This window comes from Aquarana catesbeiana, linkage group LG11, assembly GCF_042186555.1.
Source record: "Aquarana catesbeiana isolate 2022-GZ linkage group LG11, ASM4218655v1, whole genome shotgun sequence".
In the NCBI taxonomy this organism is placed as follows: domain Eukaryota; kingdom Metazoa; phylum Chordata; class Amphibia; order Anura; family Ranidae; genus Aquarana; species Aquarana catesbeiana.
In genome coordinates this window covers 197069959-197094209 of record NC_133334.1, presented here as the reverse complement: position 1 = coordinate 197094209, position 24251 = coordinate 197069959, and the positions used below count along the sequence as shown (strand labels likewise).

General features: G+C 41.8%; 1 protein-coding gene across 3 annotated transcripts in view; it reads right to left on the bottom strand.

Moving 5' to 3' along the window:
* Positions 1 to 2635: 2635 nt before the first annotated feature.
* The window catches only part of PACS1 (phosphofurin acidic cluster sorting protein 1), a 654711-nt gene continuing 633095 nt past the window's right edge, over positions 2636 to 24251 (bottom strand). For all 3 annotated transcript variants that reach the window (XM_073605164.1, XM_073605165.1, XM_073605166.1), the window contains one exon: positions 2636 to 4468. In XM_073605164.1, the coding sequence (XP_073461265.1) occupies positions 4353 to 4468 (116 nt within the window). In that variant the 3' untranslated portion in view covers positions 2636 to 4352. The remainder of the gene's footprint in view (positions 4469 to 24251) is intronic.

The following is a 24251-nucleotide window of genomic DNA, read 5'->3' as shown; positions in this document are numbered from 1 at the left end:
CGTACATCGGAGGAATCAACTAAAGACTTGGCTTTCATACACTGTTAGTCGAACACATCATTTTTAGATATTTTTGTATTTTTTAGCCTTGACAGAGCAAAATTTGATTTTTCTGCAGAAGTAAATTGGGTACATAAATCAGGAGAAATATGAACTAGAAAAATAAATATTTAAACTAAGATTGGGCAGTTAGAGGGAGATGTCAAGAGATTTAGAAGGTATTGAGAGGAATTGTAATTTTAGCTACCATTCATCAAAATGCCATTTATGTTAGGTTTTGTGTGTGTTATGAGACCTAGTTTGCTCCATTTCCCCCACTATCACTACCTCAATATCCACATCTAGTTAGGCCCTACACAGCTTTAACGGTCACCAAAGGAAGCTCTACACTGAATAGTCAAGAATCCAACTGTTCACAACCAGTGTATGAATTGTTTGTTATAGCGGTGGTATGTTTTCAAATTAAATTTTTTGGAAAGGATAGTTGTGTGGCCAATTATGATTAGAGGTCGACCGTATGGGTTTTTCTCTGGCTGATACCGATATTAAGAAATCGTGGCGCCGATATGTTAGGCCGATTTTTTTCTTTTTTTTTCCCCTTCATCTCATAAAATCTAACAGTTAAGTAATAATATGAAAAAAGTTAATAAGAAGTGATACAGCAAGTTTATTAAATTAAACATTAAAAACAACAAGCCTCCAATCAATGCACTTGTATGTATAATTTAAATAAAAAAAAAAAAACTATGCATCTTAAATATTAAATACACAAAAAGAGGTAATCAAAACTTTTGGATAAAAAAAAAATGGGCTAACTTTATTGTTTATTTTTTTTATTCATTTTTTTTCCAGGAAAATTGCGTTTGAAAGACCGTGTGACATAAAATATTGCAACAACTGCCAATTTATTCTCTAGGGTCTCTGCTGAAAAAAATATATAATGTTTGGGGGTTCTAAGTGATTTTCTAGCAGAAAATACTGGATTTTTACTTGTAAGCAACACATGTCAGAAAAGATTTTGTTTTTAAATGGTTAAACTGAGATCTTCTACACACAGGAGTTCATTCCTTTGATAAAAGAAGCAAAGAGATACAGTGTTTCTACTTATCAGCTGTTCTAAGACTTGGAAGGCTTCCAGATAGGAGAGACTCAAGTTGCTTCAATGGGGAGACATCAGGCGACTTGCATTGACTATTACAGAAGTAATTTGCAAGTCGCCCCGCAAGTTGGATCACCCCTGTGTGAACTGGCTAGTGTATTAATTGGCCTCATTTGCAGCACAATCGGCCAATGCCGATTAATTAAAAAATGCCAATATATCGGTCGACCTCTAAATTTTGATGGCCAAGAGATGGGATTGATAGGGTAAATGGAATAGCTATTTCATTTATCAAACATTTATTTATGATCAAAACATGTATTTCTGAGCAGATATTTTTGATGCAAGTTGTTAGAAGTCCTATTGTGTAACTGCTATTGTGTTCAAACGCTATTTACACCTTCATTTGCAAAGATTGCTATCTTGGCCTTTAAAGACCTATTCAGCCAAAGAGCCTTGAAAATGACAAACCTATGTGAATGACCATTCGCATACCAACAAATGTCACCAGAGACTCAGATGGGACTTCAAAGAAATGTAGTTAGCTAGTTCCCACCCTTTTGTAAGACATATAAATTTGTATTAGCTATACTAGGCAGTTAGAGCAATTCTTTTGAAACCAACACTATTGAACTGTGATTTTGCTGTTCCCTCTGCCTGTAGCTAAACGACAGCCTTGTATAATAAAATACATCTATTTTTAAATCTGGCTTCAGCAGTCAAAATGTTACTGCAACCCATGAGTCTTGAGGTTTCCCCAGCACATTCATATTGCATACACAGAAACGTGTTTAGAGTTGGCTTAGTCATCACATTATGGATGTGTTTTATTTAATGGTTTTACCTCTACTTTGTAATAAAAAAATAAATGGTTTTCTTTGCACTACTTTTAACAAAATTTAACAAAACAATTTTTTAAAATTGTTTTAATGCAAGATGAATAAACTTTGGATATTTTTATACGTTATACTCTAATGTTTTTCCCTTTATGTTGGGGTTATGAGTGGCACCCAAAAAGTCATTTCTCTCTTTATTTTAAAGGAGTTGTAAAGGAAGAAGGTTTATCTTCATGCATTCTATGCATGAAGATAAAAAACCTTCTGTGTGTAGCAGCCCCCCCCCAATTACCTACCTGAGCCCCTTCTCTCTCCAGCGAAGTGCACGATCCCCTCAGCCATCCAGGACACTCCTCCTGATTGGCCGAGACAGAGCAGCAGCGCCATTGGCTGTCAGTCAGTCAGCCAATCAGGGGAGAGGGGGGGAGGGGCTTCGTGTCTGAATGGATACATGGAGTTCTGACTTGGGTGCCCCCTGTAACAAGCTTCTGGCTGAGGGGCACTCAAAGGAGGGAGAGGCTAGGAGCAGCGAAGAGGGACCCGAGAAGAGAAGCATCCAGGCTGCTTTGTGCAAAACCAACTACACAGAAGAGGTAACTATAACATGTTTGTTATTTAAAAAAAAAGATGAGTCTTTAAAATCACAGAGATGTATACTTAACAAAGAAAGTGCTCACAAATCATTTAACACCACCCAAGCTTAATAAATCACATAAACTTTAATGAAAATAATAATAAAAGCAATATAAAACATGAAAAGAAGCTGACAAGCAAATTATATACAATTGTGCAACACCGAAAGGCAAATGACAAAAGGGAAGACTAAAAAGGGCAAGTTTGTCTGAATCCCATCAGGTGCTCAAGAACATTGTGCTTTGGAAACAGTATACTCTAACACACATTAGGACATTAAAAATGAGCCAAAGAATAAAAAAAAAAAACAAAAAAAAAAACCAGAAAATGTTTAAATATGCTAATATGGAGTGTGCAGGGATACATAGGGAACAGAAGCCTAGGAGTGTTTGCACAGCTGATGGAGTTTTCATATGACTTCATGTAGCAGACTTCATTTTATCTCCTGGAGGTTTTAACAGATTATGTTTTAAAAAGTATATATAAATGTACTTGTAACAATCTATACCTGACAGAGAACTACATGTATGTAAAAAAAAAAGCAAAAAAAAAAAAAAAAAGCAATTCAGATATCTGCATGTAACAGTGGCCTAGTGTGTGTTATGTTTCAGTCTGAAGGTAACAGTTCTCTGCATATTTGTATGCATGTAACATGACATGTTTAAAGAATGTAACAAATCTGTCCAACAAAATGGATATGCAACATGCATCAGGAATTAATCTACAACAGTCTGGTGTCTGTGAGAATATACTGTATTATTACAGTATCTACTCTGTACTGGGTTTATTAATGTAACAGCAGTGTATGTACTTCTGTACAACTCTAAAATAATACATAGCTTGTACTTTAATTTAACAATTCCATGTGTATTCTTAAGTGGCATTCTACTAAGGTACGCCAGGCTACATTTGTTTCTAATGCACCAAAACCACAAATCTCATGTTATATACCTAAATTTGTTAATTGAGCATAGTACTGGGTGCTTTTCTCAGGACTGAACACAATGTTTTCACAGAAACTTAAAATAAAAAAAAAAGAAGACATAAGACATTTACCTTAACATTATCCAAGACTGATGTATAGGGTTACTTTAATCCGGTTCATTACCAACTGATTTTATATATTTATTTTCTCACACATACTCACATATGTACTGGTGTATTATTACTTAAAGGTTGTGGAGGTTATTTATCAAAGTGCCCTTGTTGTTAGGCTTGTTTGCTATCATTTGTCATCTTGGCACTATATTAATTTAAGGCAAAATAAAAGCCGCCTGTTCTTTGCTATGGCACACAGCAAAGAGTGCAACTATAATAGCTTTTGTGCTTGCCAAATAAATGAATGTCACAATAATACATAAAATCATACATTAAGCATATTTATGGATCCCTTTTGACAATGTTACATATGGTATATGCAACAGTATATGGCATGTGTATGTAGATGTGAAACTATTAACAGATAGGATAACAATCCAGGAGATTAGAGACTTTAGCTTTTTTTGTTTTAGAAGATCAATGCAAACACCAATGATATGCAGTAACTCAAAGTGAAACTAATCAGGCATGCAGCACTTTGTCAGATAAAGCTAGTGTCTGATTTGCTTTTATTGGTTACAGCACATCATCCTTACTGTCATTAAGAGAAACCATTTGACTCCTAACAATGGATTATGAAAGTAATATCAACAAATAATCGACCAACAATACAGTGTCACAGTTCATGAGGGTAACAAATTTATGTTTAAAAGTGTATGCTGCAAGTATATGCCTATCCATTTACACTAGGGTTTTCCAGCTGAACTGAAAATGCCGATCGGAAAATATTTGACATGAGTTGGCCATTGAGATGCCACTTGGAAAAACTTCACATCTCCAAAGAGGCGACCATCAACTGTCACTAAAAGACATAAAAAGATAAAAAGTCCTTTTAAAAACAGTGGCTTTAACATGCTGATGGAAATACAAGTGGGACCTTTTAAGGCAAGAAAACATAGGTGTCTAACATCAGAACAATAAATAGAAATACAAAAGATATTTAGTAGGGAAAAAACAGGTTGTGATGGAAGGTATAGGAGTAAAATAACCCAACAGACAAAATATGTCAAAAACTGAATGAGGGTCCCGGAAAAGCAATGATTGTAGGGTATGCACAGTAAACAAAAACTTAAATTATTAAAAATGCTTAACAGCATGCGGAAGGGTATAATAACACAATAGTAATATAATGTTAATATCATGAGATGAAAGTAAATACAGTAAAACCTTGGTTTGAGAGCGTTTGGCAAGACAAGCAAAATTTTTAAATACATATAAAAGAGAAGAGAGGCGCCTCTAAGTGTAGCAATACAGTTACATTTAATGAAGGTACAACATTTAGAAACTCACATGGTTTATAATTAAAACAAGCACATCTAAGTATGTAGGCATCCGGGGTAAAGATGTCCACATAGACCATCCTCACCGCCATTGATGTTGTCTCTTCCACGCTGCGCTCCACAAGTGGTTCAAGCCTCGTTTTCAGATCGCTCTAACGCAGGGTAGTCTTCCTTGTAATGATTGCAGACAGATTTACCCCAGATGCCTGCATACTTAGATGTGCCTCTTTTAATCTTTTACCATGTGAGTTGCTAAATGTTGTACCTTCATTAAATGTAACCATATTGTTACACTTAGAGGCGCCTCTCTTCTCTTTTATATTCTCTAGCTCCTGCTGGATTTTGCTTCTAATTCCCTTGTGGAGGCTTCCATTTGTGAATGGACATTTTATGGTTACACAACCTATCACATTGCTATAATCTTTTTATATGGACTATAAACTGAAGGACTTATGAATAAATGGTTGTGGAACAAATCATTTGAGTTTCCATTATTTCTCATGGGGATATTCGCTTTGATATACAAGTGTTTTGGATTACAAGCCTGCTTCCGGAACGAATTATGCTCGCAATCCAAGGTTTTGTTGTATACTTATTTTTTTTAAAAAAAGCTAAACTGTTAGATCAGCTGTTTAAGTGCATGTTCTATTCTGTCTTTCCAACTATCTGCCTGACATAATACACTCTTTTGCTGAGCTAATGGCTGCAACTTATAGTTCCACAATAGCTGTAGAAACCTGTCATGATGTAAGCATCACTGGATGTGCAACAGACAAAGCACTAGCAATTTCAGAGGCAAGTAATGGCAGCCCTGGTTTTATGCCCATGACAGGTTAACTTTACATTTTGTGTACAAAACTAAAAATAGAAACATCTTAACCACTTCCCATCCAGGCCAATTCTGACATTTCTCTCCTACATGTAAAATTCATCCTTTTTTTATCAGAAAATTACATAGAACCCACAAACATTATATGTGTTTTTTTAGCAAAGACCCCAGAGAATACAATGGCGGGCATTGCAAATTTTTATCCACACGGTATTTGCGCAGCAATTTTCCGAACACGTTTTTTTTTTTTTTTGGAAAAAAAAGTTTCATGCTTTAAAAAAAACCCAAAACATTAAAGTTAGCCCAATTTGTTTGCAAAATGTGAAAGATAAAGTTACGCTGAGTACATGGTGCCAAACTTCGGTACTTAAAAATACCCATAGGCGACGCTTTAAAATGTTTTACTGGTGACATGTTTTGGGTTACAGAGGAGGTCTAGGGCTAGAATTATTGCTCTCGCTCTAACGTTTATGGCGATACCTCACATGTGTGTTTTGAACACCGTTTTCATATGTGGGGTATCGCCGCAGACTTACGTATGCGTTCGCTTCTGCGTGTGAGCACATGGGGCCAGTGGCGCTTTAAATTTTTTTTTTTTTTTTATTGTTAATTTTACTTTTTTTTTTTTAGTTTGATACTTTAAAAAAAAATTGATCACTTTTATTCCTATTACAAGGAATGTAAACATCCCTTGTAATAGGAATATGGCACGATCGGTCCTCTTTACAGTGAGATATGGGGTCAATAAGACCCCACATCTCACCTCTAGGCTGGGAAGCCTGAAATAAAAAAATAAAAATAAAATGATCTCGGCTTCCCAGCCAAGGCGGCGCCATACGTTTAAATGTAGAGGCCGGCGTGACGTCATAACATCAAGCCCGGCCTCCGAACGATCATAGACTCCGACGACCATCTGGTTCGCCGGAAATCTCTATCGTCACAATCCGGGGCCGGCGGATCCTGTATATGACTCACTGATGGAAGCGGTGAGTTGGAAGAAGCAACGGAGGATGGTGGGCGTCCCCTCTCACCGCCCCTAAGAACGATCAAGCGGCGGAACAGCCGCTATGATCATTCTTATGGTGCAGGGAATCGCCGGCTGAAAAAGCCGATATATGAATGATGCCTGTAGCTGTAGCTGCAGGCATCATTCAGATATGCCCCTGCAAAGTCAAGGATGTCATATGACGTATCTTGGGCGGGAAGTGGCTAAAGTAACAAGAAAACTGAAATCTACATTTGTTTATTTTGTGATCCTAAATTTACCAAATCCACAACAGGTTGTACAAAAAGGTAGTTGGTAGTAGACATATGCATTCGTTTTCATCCGAATGCATTTTCGTCCAAATTTCAGGTATTTTTGTTATCGTTTTAACAAATGATAACGAAAGTGCAGAATACGAAAAACGAAAGATCCGACATAAACAAATGCTTTATTTTCGTTTTCATTGCTACAACAGTTCGATATAGATAGGAGATTCGACATGATGATGACAATAACAATCTGTGTCCATCAAACCTGTGATCGAATGTGCCTAACCTTAACTCTATTAGTCCAAGATTATTCTACATAGAGAGAAAAGATTCCACGTAGGGGAGAAAAGATTTGACGTAAGGGAGAAAAGATAAACAAAAATAATGATGATGATGATGAATGTTATTGGCTGATTGTAACCAAAGAGGAGGAGCAGTAAAATAGCTAGAACTAAGTACACACGTACTTTGGCTTATGGTGTCTGTTGAAAGTTCTAAGAAGATTCGACGGAGCAGGTAAACTATACGGCGTTGTACAGTTTAGCTGCTCCGTCGAATCTTCTTTGAACATTCGACAGACACCATAAGCCTTTAATGACAGATTCAACCGTAATTTGGATTTTCGGACGAATGCAATTTTTAACGAAAAACGAAATAAAAACGAATTTCGGGAGTAACTAAATAAATTTATTTTTCGGACGAAAACAAAATTCCGAAACAAAATATTTCAGTGTGCACATGTCTAGTTGGTACACACACTGATGTTTTTCCTGAAGAAGCCACTACCTTATGTTTTGAAGCATTTTGACTAGTATATTTTGAAAAGATCTGGATGCAAAAGCATTAGGCTTTAATTTACTACTTGCTTCCTGGTATGACATGGTACACAAACATTTCAGGTTAAATAGTAGATAAGGTTGAATAAAGACAATAGTCCATCCAGTTTAACCTGTGTAGGTGTATGTGTGTCAGTGTCTATGATTATTTCCCATATCCCTGTATGTTGTGTTCTTTAAGATGCACATCCAAGAGTTTCTTAAAAATATCCATACTTCCGCTGCCACCACCAATTTTGGAAGAGGGCTCCATATTCTTGTTGCCCAGACAGTGAAAAACCCCATGTGCAGTTTAAGGTTAAACCGCTTCTCCTCCAATCTCATTGTGTGGCTCCTTTAAAGCCTCGTACAACATGATTATCGGACAAATTTTCATCCGTTTTTTGTTGCATGCTAGCCTCATATCAAAAGTGAAGAAGTTACTTTCATAGGAAAATTCTCGTACAATAGAATTCAACTTCAGAAGTGGTGTCATGCGTTGAATTGTTTTGCATGTATTCTTTCATTTTCGAGTAGTCTTATGATTTTTTTCGGACGAAAACTGTACTAATTAAACGAAAAATCGGAAATTGTGTTCATGTACGATAAAAATTTTATAGCCTGCACATTCAGTTTGTCATCCGAAATTCATAATCAGCTGTCGAAAGCACCATACTAACAATCTGAAAATCGTCAGATCGGACAAAATTTTACCTCCGATTTTCTTATTGTGTGTACGGGCCTTTACACTCCCTAAGACTGAATCCTTTTTTTCCTATGCTGGGATCACAATTGAGGTGTTTGTATATTGCTGACATGTCCCCTCTCAAGTGTCATATACATGTAAGGTAACATCAGGCAAGAGGCAGCGGTAAGTAGATCTACAGTTCTAGAGATGTATTTATCTGAAATGTTTATTGTTTATCAAGAGTGAGGGAGGCTCTATCCACTGCGACAGTCCTGCAATGTGGCGTCTTGTGCTGCAACCCACACACATTTGCCAGATTTTGCTGGTTGGAAGCTGAAGAGTGGCAAATTTGAGGGGAGAGTGAAAAAGTTTTGCTTTTGACTGCTGGTTAGGGATGAGCCGAACACCCCCCTGTTCGGTTCGCACCAGAACATGCGAACAGGAAAAAAGTTTGTGCGAACACCGTTAAAGTCTATGGGACACGAACATGAATAATCAAAAGTGCTAATTTTAAAGGCTTATATGCAAGTTATTGTCATAAAAAGTGTTTGGGGACCTGGGTCCTGCCCCAGGGGACATGGATCAATGCAAAAAAAAGTTTTAAAAACGGCTGTTTTTTTCAGGAGCAGTGATTTTAATAATACTTAAAGTCAAACAATAAAAGTGTAATATCACTTTAAATTTCGTAGCTGGGGGGTGTCTATAGTATGCCTGTAAAGGGGCGCATGTTTCCCGTGTTTAGAACAGTCTGACAGCAAAATGTCATTTCGAAGGAAAAAAAACATTTAAAACTACTCGCGGCTATTGCATTGCTGACAATACACATAGAAGTTCATTGATAAAAACGGCATGGGAATTCCCCACAGGGGAACCCCGAACCAAAATTAAAAAAAAAATAAAATGACGTGGGGGGGGGGGTTCCCCCTAAATTCCATACCACACCCTTGATTTTAAGGGGAACCCCGCGCCCAAAAAAAAACAACAAAAAAAAAACGGCGTGGGGTCCCCCCAATAATCCATACCAGACCCTTATCCGAGCACGCAACCTGGCAGGCCACAGGAAAAGAGCGGGGGACGAGAGTGCGCCCCCCCCCTCCTGAACCGTACCAGGCCACATGCCCTCAACATTGGGAGGGTGCTTTGGGGTAGCCCCCAAAACACCTTGTCCCCATGTTGATGAGGACAAGGGCCTCATCCCCACAACCCTGGCTGGTGGTTGTGGGGGTCTGCGGGCGGGGGGCTTATCGGAATCTGGAAGCCCCCTTTAACAAGGGGACCCCCAGATCCTGGCCCCCCCCTGTGTGAAATGGTAAGGGGGTACTTACCCCTACCATTTCACTAAAAAACTGTCAAAAATGTTAAAAATGACAAGAGACAGTTTTTGACAATTCCTTTATTTAAATGCTTCTTCTTTCTTCTATCTTCCTTCATCTTCTTCTGGCATTCTCGTCCAGCATCTCCTCCGCGGCGTCTTCTATCTTCTTCTCCTCGGGCCGCTCCGCACCCATGGCATGGGGGGAGGCTCCGCTCTTCTCTTCATCTTCTCTTCTTCTTTTCTTCTCTTCTTCATTTTCTTCTCCGGGCCGCTCCGCACCCATGCTGGCATGGAGGGAGGCTCCCGCTGTGTGACGGCGTCTCCTCGTCTGACGGTTCTTAAATAACGGGGGGCAGGGCCACCCGGTGACCCCGCCCCCCTCTGACGCACGATGACTTGACGGGACTTCCTGTGACGTCACGGGGAATGCCACAGGGAAGTCCCGTCATGTCCCGTGCGTCAGAGAAGAGAAGAGAAGAAGAGAAGAAGGAAGAAGAGAAGAAGATGAAGAAGAAGATGAAGAGAAGAGCGGGAGCCTCCCCCCATGCCATGGGTGCGGAGCGGCCCGAGGAGAAGAAGATAGAAGACGCCACGGAGGAGATGCTGGACGAGAACGCCGGAGGAAGAACCAGAAGAAGAAGAAGATGATGAAGGAAGATAGAAGAAAGAAGAAGCATTTAAATAAAGGAATTGTCAAAAACTGTCTCGTCATTTTTAACATTTTTTAGTGAAATGGTAGGGGTAAGTACCCCCTAACCATTTCACACAGGGGGGGGCCGGGATCTGGGGGTCCCCTTGTTAAAGGGGGCTTCCAGATTATTCCGATAAGCCCCCCCCCCGCAGACCCCCACAACCACCGGCCAGGGTTGTGGGGATGAGGCCCTTGTCCTCATCAACATGGGGACAAGGTGTTTTGGGGGGCTACCCCTAAGCACCCTCCCAATGTTGAGGGCATGTGGCCTGGTACGGTTCAGGGGGGGGGCACACTCTCGTCCCCCCCTCTTTTCCTGCGGCCTGCCAGGTTGCGTGCTCGGATAAGGGTCTGGTATGGATTTTTGGGGGGACCCCACACCGTTTTTTTTTTGGCGTGGGGTTCCCCTTAAAATCCATACCAGACCTGAAGGGCCTGGTATGGAATTTAGGGGGACTCCCACGTCATTTTTTTTTTTTTAATTTTGGTTCGGGGTTCCCCTGTGGGGAATTCCCATGCCGTTTTTATCAATGAACTTCTATGTGTATTGTCGGCAATGCAATAGCCGCGAGTAGTTTTAAATGGGTTTTTTCCTTCGAAATGTCATTTTGCTGTCAGACTGTTCTAAACACGGGAAACATGCGCCCCTTTACAGGCATACTATAGACACCCCCCAGCTACGAAATTTAAAGGGATATTACACTTTTATTGTTTGACTTTAAGCATTATTAAAATCACTGCTCCTGAAAAAACGGCCCTTTTTAAAACTTTTTTTGCATTGATCCAAGTCCCCTGGGGCAGGACCCAGGTCCCCAAACACTTTTTATGACAATAACTTGCATATAAGCCTTTAAAATTAGCACTTTTGATTTCTCCCATAGACTTTTAAAGGGTGTTCCGCGGCATTCGAATTTGCCGCGAACACCCCAAATTGTTCGCTGTTCGGCGAACTCGCGAACAGCCAATGTTCGAGTCGAACGTGAGTTCGACTCGAACTCGAAGCTCATCCCTACTGCTGGTGATTGCTGTGGTTGCATTTTTCTGGTTTCCTCCAGACATGACACTTGCCATTCAGGCCAAAGAGTTCAATTTTTGTTTCATCAGACCAGAGAAATTTGTTTCTCATGGTCTGAGAGTCCTTCAGGTGACTTTTGGCAAGTTCCAGGTGGGCTGTCATGTGCCTTTTACTGAGGAGTGGCTTCTGTCTGGACACTCTACCATACAGGTCTGATTGGTGGAGTGCTGCAGAGATGGTTGTCCTTCTGGAAGGTTCTCCTCTCTCAACAGAGAAATGCTGGAGCTCTGTCAGTGACCATCAGGTTCTTAGTTACCTTCCTAAGGCCATTCTCACCTGATCGCTCAGTTTGGCTGGACGGCCTGCTCTAGGAAGAGTCCTGGTGATTCCAAACTTCGCTCATCGGGACCTTCAATGCTGCGGAAGTATTTCTGTACCCTTCCCCAGATCTGTGCCTCGATACAATCCTGTCTTGGAGGTCTACATACAATTCTTTGGTCTTCATGGCTTGGTCTGTGCTCTGGCACTAACTGTGGGACTTTTTAAAGACAGGTGTGCCCCTTTCCAAATCATGTTCAATCAACAATTTACCACAGGTGGACTCCAATCAAGTTGTAGAAACATTCAATTATCCAATGGCGCTGTTTATATCCGGCGAAACCAAAAACATGAAATGCTCGTAGGTTCCGGTTTCTTAGGCCATAGAGATGACTGGAGCCATTCTGGTCTTCGTTTAGCTCTATGGTCAGCTGGCGGAACCACCGGCTGCATTCTCAGGTTCCCCGGTGGGACAGGAGAGCCCAAGAAAACCATGGAAGACAGCGGGGGGGGGGCGTTCCCTCCTGCTGCTTGTAAAAGCAGTCTAGCGGCTAATTAGCCACTAGGATTGCTTTTACATGAAAGCTGATCGCTGGCTGAAAAGTAACGATACCAAGATAATACCTAAACCTGCAGGCATCATTCTGGTATAACCACTCAAAGTCCAGCAACATACCAGTACATTCCTTACATTGTACATGAAAAAAAATAGATTGATCAGTGGTTATGCCCACTATTTGAATACTGCGCCCTGCATCTAACCACTTCTAATGATGGGCATACACCATTTTTTTTTTTTTTAACTGTGGTGGTGAAATCACCTCCTACAGCACTGGAGTCGCTGATTTACTTATCGTGAGAGCAAACTCAATAAAACAACATTCTGTGGCAAAAAAAGTGTAAAAAATATATGCCATAGCATGGGGGCAATCTGCCCCTAATGTTAGTGGCAAATCGCCCCTCCACCCCTGCCCCCATGCTTCAGCATATATGGTCTTTTTTTTAACTGTAGTGGTGAAATCACCTTCTACAGCTCTGGAGTCGCTACCGAAAGCTACCTGGGCCTACCACTAACTGCCCTAACGCTAATTTGTGTCACAAATGACACCAGTACAGTGATCAAAGAAAAATATGAACACTGCACTGGGTGACACTGTGACAGGGAGGGAAGTGGTTAACTGGGGGGGGGATCGGGGGGTGACAAGTGTGCCTACGTGTACCGGTGTTAGTGTAGTGTTGGTGCAACTTACTGCGAGATGTTCTCTCTCCTCTTTCTGGAATGAAAAGTTTCCACGAGGGGAGATGACATCACTTCCCCTGCCTGTGTTTACACTTACAGGCAGGGGAAGGGTTTCATTCGCCAGAAGTGATCAGCAGGTCCAGGCCATAAATCATTGGCCTGAACCTGAAGATTGATCGGTTCTGAAACAAAATCCGATGGACACGAGCGCGGCGGGGGCGCCCCCCTGGTGGCGAGAGCACGTCCCGTACAGGTACGGGATTTCGCGCAGTGGTGCCAGTATGCCGCAGTAAATGTACGCGACGTGGTCAACAAGTGGTTAATATCGCTGAAAACCATATGCTGGTCAAGACCCAGCTGTAGATCTGTCCCACAAAGAATCTCCTAGGGTGAGACTCATGCTGTTAAAGCCAGCGACCTAGAAGAAGGATGGTAAAATCAGTCAGAAAATGTGTAAGAGTCTATGGAGTGCTCACCAGGAGTATTATCAGGACAAAATGTCACATCTGCTTGGTCCAATGCAGAGCTATGAAGCTTACATGGATGCCCCACAGCTCAATCCTAATAAGCAGACAAGGAAGGAGCTTTAAGGGATGTAAGGTTGATCCCACTGGGCTACCAGAGCATCTTCTGCCTCTGCTAAAGGATCCTTGTGCCTGGAGAAAAAAAATGTCCAGTTTGGTGATGAATCAGAAGGTCCACATATGGCATTTCCCACTTGTGGCACAGGTCATGAAACACCTCTGGGTTTAGGGACCACTCCCCTGTGTCCAGGTGTTTCTAGCTGAAGAAGTTTGCCTTCCAATTGTCCACAACTGGAATGTAAATGGCTGGAACACAAAGTTATGCCCAGGACAAAATTCACTCTTTTGCTGTGGATCCTCCCTGATGGTTGTAGAATGTCATAGTCATAGCACTGTCTGACTGAATTTGGATTGGATGACTGAGAGCCTAATTACCCAAAGCTCCAGTATATTAACTGGGAGAGGAGATTCCCCCAACAGGATTGCCCTTCTCTGGACTCTCTCCAGTTCCAGCACATCCTTCCTGAGGACTGGTGCCCAGAACTGGACAGCATACTCCAGGTTCGGCCGGACCAGAATCTTGTAGAGAGGGAGAATTATCATTTCTCTGGAGTTAATCCCCTTTTTAATGCATGCCAATATTCTGTTTGCTTTGCTTGCAGCAGCTTAGCATTGCATGCTATTGCTGAGCCTGTCATTTACTAGGACTCCCAGGTCCTTTTCCATCCTAGATTCCCCCAGAGGTTCTCTCCCTAGTGAGTAGATTGCATTCATATTTTTGCCACCCAAATGCATTATTTTACATTTTTCTACATTAAACCTCATTTGCCATGTAGTTGCCCACCCCATTAATTTGTTCAGATCTTCTTGCAAAGTCTCCACATCCTGCGGAAAATGTATTGCCCTGCTTAGCTTAGTATTGTCCGCAAATACAGAGATTGAGCTGTTTATCCCATCCTCCCGATCCTTTATGAATAAATTAAATAGGATTGGTCCCAGGATAGAAACCTGGGGGACCCCACTTTCCACCTCGGACCATTCCGAGTACTCCCCCATTTATCACTACCCTCTGGACTCGCCCCTGTAGCCAGTTTTCAATCCATGTACTCACCCTAGGGTCCATGCCAATGGACCTTACTTTGTACAGTAAACGTTTATGGGGAACAGCTAACAATACCGTTGTCATTACTAAAATCTTTTATATAGTCCCTTATCATCCCCTCCAAGAGCTTGCATACAATTGATGTTAGGCTAACTGGTCTGTAATTCCCAGGAACAATGGTCTGGCAATTACTTCACTGAGCTCTTCAAGGACCCTCAGGTGCAAGCCATCTGGTCCCGGTGACTTATTAATGTTACGTTTTTCAAGTCTATTTCTAATTCTGTCCTCTGTTAGCAATGAGGGTGTATCCTGTGACATGTCATGAGGATAAACATTGCAGTTTTGGAACCCCCCCCCTCCCGATTCCCTCGTGAAGACTGAGGAGAAGAATAAATTCAATACCTTTGCCATCTCTCCATCCTTAGTAACCAGATTCCCTTCATCATTCTTTATGGGAACAATATGATCTGACCTCCCTTTCTTACCATTTATGTACTTAAAGAATTTCTTGGGATTTTTTTTACTCTCCTCCGCTATCTGCCTTTCGTGTTCTATCTTAGCCGCCCTGATTGCACCCTTACATTACTTATTGCATTCTTTTAAAGTTGGAATGCTGATGATGATCCCTCAGCCTTTTATTTTTTGAAGGCCTTCGCCTTTATATACATTTTTACGTTGGAGTTAAGCCACCCGGGACTTTTATTAGCTCTTTTAAATTTATTTCCCATTGGGATTCACTGGCTAATGCCCTAATATGCTCTTAAAGCATACCCACTTCTCTTCCGTGTTCTTTGTTCCTAAGATTTTATCCCAATTATTATATTCTACCAAGGATTGTAGTTTAGGGAAATTGGCTCTTTTGAAATATAGTGTCTCTTTGTATTTCCCTTATGTTTCTTATTTGTGTGATTTATACTAAAACTAATTGACCTGTGATCGCTGTTTCCTAAATTGCCCCGTATTTCCACATCCATGATCAGGTCTGTATTGTTGGTAATCAGTAGGTCTAGTAACACTTTGTTTCTAGTTGGTGCATTTACCATCTGACCCATGAAATTTTCCTGCAAGACATTTAGGAACTGGCAAGCTTTAGATGAATGCGCAGTTCCTTCCACCCAGTATGTCTGGATAATTAAAATCCACCATTATAATGACACTTCCCATTCTTGCCACTAATCCAAACTGTGATAGGAAGTCTGCCTCTGCCTCATCCCTCTGGTTAGGGGGCCTATAGCATACTCCCAGTATTACTTTCCCCTTAGTTTCCTCCCTTTATAGCTCTACCCATAAGGATTCCACCTCCTCCCTTGCTCCCTTAGTGATGTCATCTCTCACATTCACTTGTACATCACTTTTGCTATACAGGCATACCCCTCCCCCTTTTTTATCCTCTCTATCCCTGTGGTATAGAGAATACCCTTGACTGGTTGCCAGCCAATCATGAGAGGTGTCAAACCAAGTCTCTGTAATTCCTACAAAATCGAAATCCTCCCCATACAACAGTAGCTCTAGTTCTCCCATCTTTTCCGCCAGACTCCTGGCATTGGTGAACATGCCACGTAGTTTAGACCAGTCCCATACTATCTCCTTATTAGGTGCTCTGGGGTTGCAAATAGGACTTGTTACTATACTTACCTCGGGTTTAGGTGCTTTATTCAACCTACCACTAATGCCCCCAATACTACCCTCTGGCATATGTTCTGCGCTGACTATCTCTACCCCTGGACCCTCCCCCCCGTTGCCTAGTTTAGAAGCCCCTCTAACTTTTCGGCCATTTTCACTCCCAGCAGATCTGCACCTTCCCCGTTTAGGTGCAGTACGTCCCTTCTATAGAGCTGGTAACCGACTGAGAAGTCGCCCCAGTTCCCCAGGAACCCTTCTCTTCACACTACACTGATGTCTCGACAAGTGACTGGATGAGCTAAGGGATCATGGATAGTGCTGGTACCGGACAAGGGAAGCTTATACGGCAGACATACTCCTTGAGTATGGGGTCCGTCACAGTGTGGATAACAACAGTCAACAAAAATTAAGATATTAAAAAGGTTAATTTTATTATTCTATTCTATAGAAAAGAATATAAAAAAACATTCTAAAAACATGTATACAGTGCTGCCAAAATTTATCATAGTCGAAAGAACCCAAAAAAGGTGTGATCAATGCGTTTCGTGCAGGTGTGGGCTTCTTCGGGATCCACTTGAGGTTCGTATAATGTATTAACTCATATAAGTGAAAATAACGGGGAAAGGATACAGGAGCTGAAATTATCATTGTTCTACCCCACAAGATTGGTATGAGCAAAGGAAAATCATAAATGTAAAATTTGTCTAACTGAAGAAGGCACCCGAGTCAAGGGCCAGTGGCCTGGAGCATAGCCATAGAAAGGGAGCATAATCACAGCCTTAGGTAAGATACCACCAGTCAGCGACTAGGAGTCAAAGTTATATCAGTCGTTTATATGATATGACCACAATAAAGACATCAGTGCGGCCATCCAAACGGCCCACAGTGCAGTAACCTGCAGACTTTAACTTACACATTAGCGGTGTGTGGGGAACTGTGTCAAATGTTTTTTCACAATCCAAGTATACCACGACCACAAACACCCTTCTGCACAAGGTTTTACTTACTGCTTCATATAAAGAAATCAGATTTGTTTGACAACTTCTGTCTTAATGAATCCATGCTGTCTGTTGCTTAACCTCTTGCCGGTTAGCCGCCGTTTGACGGCGGCAGAATTGCTCCCCTGCGCAAATCACCGTAGCCGTGCAGCGGCCGTTTTAAGGGGTATAGGGGGTGCGCCCGCCGCGTCACCGAGGAGCCGATGCGCATGCCCGGTGGCCGCTATGTCAAAACACGCACACATCCCCGTTCTGGCAGGGGAGAGGTGTGTTCTTAGTATAAAGGAACGATCAGTCTCCTCCCCCAGGCAGTCCCATCCCCCCTACAGTTAAAACACACTGAGGGAACACATTTAACCCTTGATCGCCCCCTAGTGTTAACCCCTTCCCTGCCAGTGACATTTATACAGTAATCAGTGGCTATTTTTAGCTCTGATTGCTGTATAAATGTCAATGGTCCCAAAAAAGTGTCCAATCTGTCCGCCGCAATGTCGCAGTCCCTATAAAAATCGCAGATCGCCGCCATTACTAGTAAAAAAAAAAAAAAAATGCCATAAATCTATCCCCTATTTTGTAGACTCTATAACTTTTGCACAAACTAATCGATATACGCTTATTGCAATTTTTTACCAAAAATATATAGAAGAATATAAATCTGCCTAAACTAAGGAAGAAATTTGTTTTTGTTTTTTTAAATTTGGGGATATTTATTATAGCAAAAAGTAAAAAATATTGTGTTTTATTCAAAATTGTTGGTCTTTTTTGTTTATAGTGCAAAAAACAAACAAAAAACAGAGGTGATCAAATACCACCAAAAGAAAGCTCTATTTGTGGGAAAAAAAAGGACATAAATTTTGTTTGGGTACAGCATTGCAAGACCGCGCAATTGTCAAAGTGACGCAGTGCTGTATCGCAAAAAATGGCCGGTCCGGAAGGGGGTAAATTCTTCCAGGGCTTAAGTGGTTAAATTATTTTTTTCCAGCAAGAACTCATCTACGGTGCCTTGAAAAATTATTTATACTCCTTGAAATTTTCCACATTTTGTCATGTTAGAACAAAAAAAGTAAATGTATTTTAATGGGATTTTATGTGATAGATAAAAGACAAAGTGGCACAAAATTGTGAAGTGAAGGAAAATGATAAATGGTTTTCCAAATTTTTTACAATTAATATATCTGAAAAGTGTGGCTTGCATTTGTATTCAACCCCCTTTACTCTAATACCCCTAACTAAAATCTAGTGGAACCAATTGCCTTCAGAAGTCACCTAATTAGTAAATAGAGTGCACTTTTCCATGTTCCATGAAGCCCTCCGAGGTTTGTTAGAGAACCTTAGTGAACAATCAGCATCATGGCAATCAAGGAGCACACCAGACAGGTCAGGGATAAAGTTGTGAAGTTTAAAGCAGGGTTAGGTAATAAAAAAATATCCCAAGCTTTGAACATGAGCACTGTTCAATCCATTATCCAAAAAAGGAAAGAGTAAGGCACAACTGCAAACCTACCAAGACATGGCTGTCCACCTAAACTGACAGGCTGGGCAAGGACAGCATTAATCAGAGAAGCAGCCAAGAGGCCCATGGTAACTCTGGAGGAGCTGCATCCACAGCTCAGGTGGGAGAATCTGTCCACATGGACATTAGTCATGCGCTAAAAATCTAGCCTTTATGGAAGAGAGGCAAGAAGAAAGCCATTGATGAAAGAAAGCCATAGGAAGTCCCGTTTGCAGTTTGCAAGAAGCCATGTGGGGGACACAGCAAACATGGGGAAGGAATGTTCAGATGAGACCAAAATTTTACTTTTTGGCCTAAAAGCATAATTCTATGTGTGGTGGAAAACGAACACTGCACATTACCCTGAACACACCATCCCCACCTTGAAACTTGGTGGTGGCAGCATCATGTGGGGATGCTTTTCTTCAACAGGGACAGGGAAGTTGGTCAGAGTTGATGGGAAGATGGATGGAGTCAAATACAGGGCAATCTTAGAAGAAAGCCTGTTAGAGTCTGCAAAAGACTTGACTGGGGCTGAGGTCCCCCTTCCAGCAGGACAACGACCCTAAACATACAGCCAGAGCTACAATGGAATGGTATAGATCAAAGCTTATTCAGGTGTTAGAATAGCCCAAAGTCCATCCAATTGAGAATCTGTAGCAAGACTTGAAAATTGCTGCTCACAGGTGCTCCCCATCCAATCTGACAGAGCTTGAGCTATTTTGAAAAGAAGAATGGGCAAAAATTTCGCTCTAGATGTGCAATGCTGGTAGAGACATACCCAAAAAGACTTGCAGCTTTATTTGCAGCGACAGGTGGTTCTACAAAGTATTGACTCGGGGGGGCTGAATACAAATGCACGCCACACTTTTCAGGTATTTGTAAATCGTTTTGAAAACTATTCATTTTCCTTCCTCTTCACAATTATGTGCCACTTTGTGTTGGTCCATCACATAAAATCCAAATAAAATACATTGACATTTTTGGTGGTAACATGACAAAATGTGGAAAATTTCAAGGGGTATGAATACCTTTTCAAGCACAGTATGTGATCTTTTAGTAAACTCTCCCGTATCTTCCCAACTATAGAAGGTAAACGGGTTTATAGTAACTTGGTAAACACTTTGATCCCTTTTTAAATATAGGCACCACATTGCCCTTACGCCAATCCAGTGGTACTGTGCCAGTCAATAAAGAGTCCCTAAAAATTAGAAACAATGGCTTTGAAATGACAGAGCTCAATTCTTTTAGGATCCGTGGGTGGATGCCATCTGGTCCACCTTTATTCTGTCTAAATATTTCTGGACCATATCACTTTTGAGCCATTGTGGATCATTTGGACAATACCGTCAATACCATCCCCCATTATGGACAGGAGTTTCTCCATGTTCCTTTGTATACACAGGACTGAAGAAAGTATTTAATAAATTTGCCTTCTCTTTGTTCCCAGTCACCCACTCTAGACTATTTGGTGAAGGGCTTACATGCTCAGACTTGACCTTTTTACGAATATATTTGAAGAATTTTTTGGGGTCTGTCCTATCTTTTGCAATCTGTCATTCGTTTTGAATGTTTGCGTCCAGTCATTAACCATTCCCTGCCCAGCCTATTACCTATTTTGTCGTTCCGGGTGGGAATCATATGAGCGCAATCTGTTACCCGTTGTGTCACCTGGACACAGCCAATGACAGATCACTGTACCGGCCCGCTGACCAATCACAGCAGATCACATAATTGTAAACGGAAGGCTTCCTTTCATGACATCCATTGTAAACAATTGGGATGCTGGTTGTGATCGGTCACAGTGATCACATGGTACAGACAGGGCCCATCACAGCCCATCTGTACCATGTGATTAGCTGTGGCCAATCACAGCAAATCACAACAATACTCACTAAATAAATCATTTTCATTCAGTAAAAATGGTTGCCTATTCCAATGAAATTCATTGGTATAAGCAACCATAATGTGTAAAAAAAAAAAGAAAAAAATCCTGATCACTTCCCCAGAGTAGTACATTGTTACTATAGTAACACTTTTGCTCTGGTCACAGTTTGTTAAACTGTCAGTGTCCCTGATCACTGCCACACTGGTTATATGATGACGCTGTACTGCACTGGTGATAGTGTGTAAAAAAAAATAAAAAACAAAAACACTCACCATATTTATTACTAAATACCTTGGGCTGTCTACTTTCCAAAAAAGGGGTCATTTGTACTGCCCTGGCATTATCAGGCCTCATGAAATGAGGTAGGCTGACAGTACATTAGGATTGATCAATTTTCAGATACACCATAGTTTGTGGTCTCCATAACTTTCCTAGACTAAATAAACACAGATTTGCGTTATTTTTACCAAAGAAATGGAGAATATATTTTGGCTAAATGTATGATTATTATATATATATATATATATATATATATATATATATATATATATATATATAACAGAAACAAAGAAAAACGTTAACTGTTTCAGTCTTATTAATTCAGCAAAACTAAAAAACCCAGTGGTGATTAAATACCACCAAAAGAAAGCTCCATTTGTGTGAAAAAAAGGTAAAATTTCATATGGGTACAGTGTTGCATTACTGCACAATTGACAAAGTATGACAGCACTGAAAGCTGAAATTTGGCCTGGGCATGAAGGGATTTAACCAGTTCCGGACCAGCCACCGCAGTTATACTGTGGCAGGTTGACCCGACTGCGCGAAATCACGTAGCTGTACGTTCCGCGTGCGCCCCATCCACCGGCCGCACAACACTACACTGACACCAGATCACGTAGGCACACAATTTACCCTGATCACCCCCCCAGTTAACCCCTTCACCCCCTGTCACTGTGTCATCCAGTATAGCAATCAGATTTTTTTTGATCGCTGTACTAGTGTTATTAGTGACAAAAATCAGTGTTAGGGTAATTAGTCTTAGGCCCAGATAGGTCTAGGGACCCCCCCAACCCCCCCCCCCAAAAAAAAGGTTTAACCCCTTGATTAGCCCTGTCACCTGTGATCACAGTGAAATTGTCACAGGGGAAGCAGTTTAACTAGTTATTTTTTTATAGCGTCAGGGCACCCGCTGTATTTAAGGTTTAATAAAGGTCAATAAGGTTAAATAAAGGTTTAACCCCCTGATCACCCGGCGGGTCATCAAAGTTAGGTTATAGCGTCAGATAGGGTCTGCATCGCCCCAGGCAGCGTCAGATTAGTGCCAGTACCACTAAACACCCACGCACTATACACCTCCCATAGTAGTATAGTGTCTGAACGGATCAATATCTTTGATCTGATCAGAACTATATTAGTGTCCCCAAAATGCAGTGTTAGCGAGATCAGCCCAGATACCTGCTAGCACCTGCGTTTAGCCCCTCCGCCCAGCCCAGCCCACCCAAGTGCAGTATCAATCGATCACTGTCACTTACAAAACACATAACTGCAGCGTTCGCAGAGTCAGGCCTGATCCCTGCGAATGCTAACAGTTTTTTCAGTAGCATTTGAATCAGTCGCTAACAGTCAGGAGCTTTTTTACCTGTTAGTCTCACTACTGTACCAGTAAATTTAGAGACCAAAATGTCAAATCGAAGGTACAGAAGTGAAGAGGCCTACATGTTTCTGAGCATGACAGATAGTGAATAGGAAGTCACTCATCTGTCAGATTCAGGCTCAGAATATGATCCTGTAGACGACAGCGGCGCCCTGACAGATCGCTCTGACGACGGAGTTGTGGCCCCTGCCAAGGGCAGGCGTACCAGACTCCGATCTTCTTCTGCCGTCGTTGAGGTGCAAGAACCGCAGGGCTCTTGTATGGAGAAGAGAGCCAGTACTAGCGCCGCTATTCCTTCTGGTGAACTGGCAAGCACCAGCGGCCTAGTACATCCTGGTCGTACATCCAGCACTGCAGTATCACTTGATGACGTGACGAGTCCCATAAGTGCAGTTCAAGCTGGTGAGGTGGCAAGCATGTGTAGTGTCCCGCTGCCACCAAGAAGACAAACATAGGCCCGTTGAGCCCATAGTGCTCTTCCTGCTGCATTCGCCAATCCTAATTGGAAACCCACTACTTCTGCAGCACCCGTACTTCCCGCATTCACTGGCCAACCCGGAATTCAGGTGGAAACAGTTGATTTTACGTCACTTGATTTTTATTCGCTGTTTTTCATGGAAGATCTCTATAGATCTATTGTGGACCAAAGCAATTTGTATGCTGGTCAATTAATCGCCGCTAATCCCCAGATGACCCTTGCCAGAGATTGGAGACCAATTACGGTCTCGGTATTTAAGATCTTCCTGGGCCTATCCCTCCTCATGGGCGTAACTAACAAGAGTGAGTTGCGGTCATATTGGTCCACTGACCCAATTCACCCCATACGCCTGAGTTCTCTGCCTCCATGACCAGGACATGATACGTGCAGATCTTGCGGTTCATGCACTTCAATGACAATGAACTCTGTCGACCCTGGATTTGATTGGCTCTACAACATTCGGCCCCTCGTAAACCACTTCAGCCTTGTTTACTCCCGATCAAGTTGTCTGCGTTGATGAGTCCCTGATTAAGTTTTCTGGCCACTTGTCTATCAAACAGTATCTTCCCAGCAAGCGTGCCAGATACTGGGTCAAGATGTAAAAGCTCTGTGACAGGGCCACAGGCTATACATGTAGTTTTATGGTTTACGAGGGAAAAGTTAGTCACGTAGAGCCGGAGAACTGCCCAGACTACATAGGGAGCACTGGTAAGATAGTGTGGGACTTGGTGTCACCCTTATTCGGAAAGGGGTACCACTTGTACGTAGACAATTATTACATGAGCATGCCACTTTTTAGTCATCTTTTTGATTGTGGAATTGGTGCATGTGGCACCGTGCGATCTAATCGCCGGGCTTCCCCCAAGGGCTTTTAGAATCCCGACTTAGACAGGGGGGAGAGAGAGCCTGCTTGAAGTGTAATAATTTGTTAGCAGTGAAGTGGAGGGATTCACGGAATGTTTTCATTCTGTCCTCGCTTCACGCAGACACGGCAGTCCAAATTCCTACGGCGACTGGTGTTGGAGAAACCCCTCTGTGTTCATGAATACAACCTTAACATGGGAGGGGTGGACCTCAACAACCAGTTGTTGGCACCGTACCTAATTGCCCCTAAGGCCAGACGCTGGTACAAAAAAAGTGTGTTTATTTATGTCAATTGACTTTGCTGAAAGCTTTTGTGCTATACAAAGCTTCAGGACGGAGTGGATCCTTCCTTTAAATTCCAGGAAGAGATCATCAGAGCCCTTCTGTTTCCAGACGGTGCTCTTGCCCAACTTCCCAACGCAAATGCAGTGAGCCGGCTGCATGAGAGGCATTTTCCTTTTGTCCTCCCTGGTACCCCTACCCAAAGAACACCCCAAAGAAGATATGTCTGCAGCAA